The following is a 5,521-nucleotide window of genomic DNA, read 5'->3' as shown; positions in this document are numbered from 1 at the left end:
AATACTACGTCATTCTACCAAAAACCTTGCACTTAGGAGGCTCCCTTGACACTCTACGTGCAGGATCAGAGCTGCTGGTCAGCACGTCCTGTGAATCGGCTCCGCAGTGACCACGCTCCGACGTCCCACCGCGGCGACACGGCGCAGCACTTAGTCTGCACTGAGCCTGCCTGACACGCAGGTTCCCGCGAGAACACAGGCAGGATGGAAACCTCTAGGGCTGAAAGCTCAGCACAGCTCTTACCTGCAAGACTGAACTGTTTAAGAAAAAAGAACCCTCTAAAATGTAATAAAAACGGCCAATGCCAATCTGAAGACTGATCACACAAGGAGAAAAGGAGAGAAAGCCCCCTTTGCTCTTGGTTAGACAGAGCAGAAAAGGGCTCCAGAACACAAGAACGAACGGCAGCCTGCTTCCTCCTGCCCTCCACTGTTCGGCCGAGGGGAACACCACTTCGACCAGACCCAGACCTGAGCCAGCTGTTCCGACCTCGGACGTGTGTGGGACGGCCCTGGGGAAGCCGTTGGCATCGCCCATGCCCGGGGAGCCGTCCAGCCCCGAGCCTGCTCTGCTCCTGCTGCTCTCTTCAGTGACGCAGGCTCGAGTCTCCACTGCCTGTCCCGGAACACTGGTTCCCCTCACGGCTCGCCTCCCTGGGCTCCCACACGTTCTAGAACGTCACGTCATTGCCCACCCAGGTTCTCTAGGCTTCCTGCCACCACGTACCACCTCCAACATGATTGCTCGGCCTGAAGACTTCTCAATCACCTTCATTTTGAAAAGACTAATCTCCTAGGAGGAGGCAACAGCTGAACTCGGAGATTGCTCTGCCTACGAAGAGCGGCAAGGACTGCTCCGTGATGACATCCCGAGGGGGACAGGGCCAGGACTGACCGCCAGCTCCTAAGACCCCTGTCACGACTGCTCGGGCAGGAGCCACGGCGAGCACTGCCTCTGCCTTCGCCCTCTGCGGAGAGCAGCACTGTAAGCCGCTGGCCAGCAGCTTCCTCTGCACGCCCGGAGCAGCTCCCAGCCGCACTACAAGGACGCTTTCCTTGCCAAGCCCTGCGTTACTAACACCGGGAGGACTGTTCTATGCCTCCCCTGGGGGAAGAAATGAATAAGAATGGTGAGCTCATAAAATAGCTGAGTTTAAAAAAATCTCAAATTTCTCCCAAAGGCTCTGAAAGAAACTAGTTAGAATAATTCCTAAAATGTATTGATGGGTCTTGCAGCTAATAATATGACCAGGGTCAATTATAAATGACATATTCCAAGCCATTAGTCTAAAAAGAAATTCTTTCCAAATCAAAGCATAAAAAGCAAGACTTAAAATAAAAAAAGAAAAAAAAGGAGAGAGAGAGGGAAGGAAAGAAAAGACTTTTAACCTATCTTGTCTCTTAGGAAAACTCCACAATAATCGAGATCTCCATAAATACTGTCAATATATGTGAACTTATTTGAAAAACTACAGTTACAGATATATTTACATTTTTGGAAACTTTCCTTCATGGCCATGTAACATGCTGTATCTTTCTCTTTGTTTCTGGAGGCTTCAGGTTATTCTGAAAGACATAAACAGAAACCAGTTACCACTTTGAGAAATGTCAGAGAGTGAGTAAAACACTTTAAACGGCAGGTTTATTACCACACACTAACGGAGCATCATTGCTGCCCTCTGGTGGACAGATAGTTCAGAAAAGCAGGAAATAATGCAGAGCTCTTACAAACGTGCTCAGCTGGGGCCAGCAGGTGGCGTGGTAGTTGAGGCGTTGGACTCCCACAAGTCCAATCACGGTCTGAATCCTAGACTGGCGGCTAGCTTCCTCACTTTCCCTTTCTCTCTGGTGAGCACACATGCCCTATAGCAAATAATTTAAAAAAAAGAAAAGAAAGAAAAAAAGGCTCGGGTCGGGCCTTAACCCAGAACCATATAACTGGAGCCCACAGAGGGTAGGGATGAGGCTCTGGTGCGCTCCTGCTTGGGTTTCTCTGGAAGTTCTTCAGGGCTCCTACCGCGCAGACAGACTGACAAGCTCTGGCTGCACCAGACCTGCTTCTTCCTGCCTCGCCCATCTCCTCCTACACTTCCCAATCCCAAAACAGCACGAGAGGAAACTCTTAAAAACACAGTAGATGTCCCTCGACTTACAGTGGAATTTCCTTTTGATAAACCCATCACGAACTGAAAACATCCTAAGTCAAATGCGTTCACTGCCCTAACCTACCAAACACCATAGTTTAGCCTAGCCTACCTGAAACATGCTTGCGACATTTACATTAGCCTGACGTGGGGCAAAACCACCTAACACAAGCCTGTTCTGTAATACCACACATCAGAAACTGTGATATCGCACATCAGTGTCACACCATCATAAAGGCGAAGAATTCCAAGTGGAACCGCCCATTGGCTGGGGACACGTGTACATCACACTTCTGCAGGAGTCATATGCTTCTAAGAGCCTGGGGAAGAGTCCTCACGGCTCACTCCTTACTGCAATATCGGAGACACCCATACATCTGTCCCCTCCCACTGGGGTGGCTGAAATCAGGACGGAAGCAGCATGGTGTCCTAAGTGTACCCTGGGACCAAAAGAACCTGAATTCAAGCTGCAGTCTGGGCACTTCCTAACTCTAGACCCTTGGACAGGATTACGTAAGCTCTGTGTCCCTGCCTGCGCAATGAGAACAAGGTGCCGACTCCATGGGCTCTGAAAGGACTCAGTGAGCTAACAGGTAAAGAGCTGTCGGCCAGGCAGCTTCCTTCCCAGAGCCTATTTTAAGATGCTTGGACTCTTGCGTTTTGATCCCTGTAACACACTACTAGAAGATGGTCACAGAGCCAAGGTATACTACAGACCAATGACTAACAACTGCGAGTTGGAAGGAAAATCGTTTTTCTGAGAAGCCTAGGGGAGGATCAAACATACACATCTCGGGGCTGGCAAGTGGCATGGTGGTCAAAGGCCCTGGACTCCCACACGGCCGAACACGGTTCAAGTCTCAGACCTGGTGGCTTGCTTTCTCACTTCCTCTCTCTCTCTCTCTCTGTGTCTCTCTGATCAAACTGGAAAATAATAATAATAAATAAAGTTAAATAAAAAATAATTCTTAAAAAAAAAAAAACAAACACATCTCACAATTTTTTTTTTTTTTAGGATTTTGCCATGGGCTGTGCACACTTGCCAGGGAGAAATGGGATGAAAAGAGAGAAATCACCCCTCCAAGAGGGATGGCCCACTGCAATCCCCTCTTGGGATTTGGAGCACATACATGCATTAGCATGACCACACACACACACACACACACACACACGCCCGGCATGACTTTCAGTATTCAAACCATAGTCAGCCATGTGGGAGTCCAGTGCCTTAACTACCGAGCCACGTGCTGGCCCCCTACAATTTAAATAAAAAGCACCCATGCTGCAATACAGTACAGAGTAACTGCATAGATTTCCCCAAACTTCTTCTGTCCCTCCAAAGCTGCACACTGAAGGGGCAGAGGACGTACGTGGGCAATCTTCAGAAGATGCCAGTGTGATTTTAAGGTAGCGGGGCAGACTGAAGGTCGTGTTGCCTGGGCATCTCCTCAACCCTGAGCCTTGCTAGAGAGCGGGGCTGGCGCTCCTCGGTTTCCAGAACGGCTACCGGACGGGGATGGCCTAGGGAAGGGCCTGCTTCTATCTACACCCATTTTAGGCAGACAGAAATTGAGTGTGCCTTTCAAAACATTCATCACCGTGGGTTTAAAATTCCAGAACTCGAATGCATGAGCACGGGGACGTAAAAACCCATCGGACGACTCCAGGGTTCCGACAGCCGCAGCAGCGACCTCCTTGGGCTCTCCCTGGGCGCATGCTGAGGCTGTGCTCACACCGTCACAGCAGGAAGCCACCCGCCCCGAACGTACCATGGCCTCTGCTTCTTCCTTCGGAGCAGCGCGCTTTAACTTCACTGGAGTAGTTCCCACAGGGGACAGAGGTGGTGACTTCACAGAGCTCGAAGGACTTTTCCTATGCGTTAAGTCATGGTTCTGTTTAGTGTCATTGTTATTGTGTGGTATTTTATTGTTCGTAGGCAAATTGGAAGACAAAATTAGGGGGGAAGCACTTGAAGAGGCACTCGCTAATCTCCGAAAGGCATTACTGGTGACGCTGGCCTGCGGGGGCGGCTTGAGTCGCTCGTTCTCTCCGTCCTCCGCCTTCCTCACTTTGATGCTCGTGCTAGTCGAACTGCCATCAAATACAATGAGGGGTCTTTTCCTCAACCCCTCTGCAGGGCTACTCCTGAAATCAAACAGATGCACCCTGAAGTACAGTGCGGAGGAGCAGACGGCTTGCTGCGCATCGAAGTCGGGCCAAACCTCAGCGGGAACTCAGGGCAAGAGTAACCTGCTGTAAGTGAGACTGCAGGAAATGAAACTGCATGTTCACGTCAAATGACATAATGTTCTAGGGCTTGACCCTACTGTTTGAAATACTTACAACAAATTTCAATTGGCTATAACGTATGCACAGATGTGGCTATTTTTAAAACATCAATTTACCAACTAACCCTAGAATTTAAAACAGGATTTTCTACAATAGTAACCACCACCAAAGAATCACCAGCTTATTGCTGGCTACCCTGATCACATAATCAGTTATACTGCAGAAAGGGTGAGCTAGAAAACCATGCCACTGCCACCACCGTGGCAGTCTACAAACAATGAAACAGAACCTGCAGTTCCATTCCCGAAGGTCTTTAAAGCCAAGGCAGTTTCTCAATTAATTGCAACTGTAACTTTTGAATAGTTTTCATTGTAAAATGTGGTGAGTCTTCACATCCAGCTTCTGAAAATCTAATTTTGTCTTTTTTTTTTTTACTTAACTTTTTATTAATTCATTCTTTTTCTTTTTCTTTTTAATTTGACCGGAGAGAGAGAGACAGACAGAAAGGGAAAAAGAAAGTGAGAAAGTAAGCTACCAAGTCCAGGACTCGAACTGTGGTTGGCCATGGTTAAGGCACTGGGTCTCACATGGCTGACCACAGCTGCAGTCTCACACCTCGCAGCTTGAACCACTGGGCACGTGTGTGTGTGTGTGTGTGTGTGTGTGTCCAAAAATCCCAGGAGGAGGGCAGAAGAAAAGGGGTTGCAGTGTGGCCATCCCCCTTGGAGGGTGATTTCTCACTTTCTTTCTCTTGTCTTTCTCTCTCTGGTGAGCACACATCCCCTTTAGCAAAAAAATCTAAAAAAACAAACAAACAAACAAACAAAAAAACAATGGACATCCAAGAGTACTGCTCTGCTCAAACCCCCCCAGCAGCCTCTTACCTCGCGGTAATGCCAAGTGCTCACAGTGACGCGACCATCTCCCCTGCTCACCTCTACTCCCACACCCCCTCGCCCCACTCCCTCGCCCCACTCCCTCCACTCGGCCCTGATGGCCACACTGCTGCTCCTGTGCTAGGATGGGCACACTTCTGCTCCAGCCTCTTGGGTTCTGCTGGAAGGTCAGCTTGCTTTCTACTTCTTACA

General features: G+C 49.0%; 1 protein-coding gene across 1 annotated transcript in view; it reads right to left on the bottom strand.

Moving 5' to 3' along the window:
* Window positions 1–1,498: 1,498 nt before the first annotated feature.
* Window positions 1,499–5,521, bottom strand: part of TSLIG2 (tRNA splicing ligase complex subunit 2) — an 8,338-nt gene continuing 4,315 nt past the window's right edge. Inside the window, exons 3-4 of the mRNA XM_006163788.3 lie at window positions 3,914–4,289; window positions 1,499–1,566 (exon numbers count right to left, since the gene is read on the bottom strand). Of these exons, the coding sequence (XP_006163850.1) occupies window positions 1,510–1,566; window positions 3,914–4,289 (433 nt within the window). The 3' untranslated portion in view covers window positions 1,499–1,509. The remainder of the gene's footprint in view (window positions 1,567–3,913; window positions 4,290–5,521) is intronic.

The sequence above is a fragment of the Tupaia chinensis genome, unplaced genomic scaffold (genome assembly GCF_000334495.1).
Source record: "Tupaia chinensis unplaced genomic scaffold, TupChi_1.0 Scaffold143064_1, whole genome shotgun sequence".
Lineage (NCBI taxonomy): Eukaryota > Metazoa > Chordata > Mammalia > Scandentia > Tupaiidae > Tupaia > Tupaia belangeri.
The sequence above is the reverse complement of the archived record's forward strand: the minus strand, read 5'-3'. Positions and strand labels throughout refer to the sequence as shown.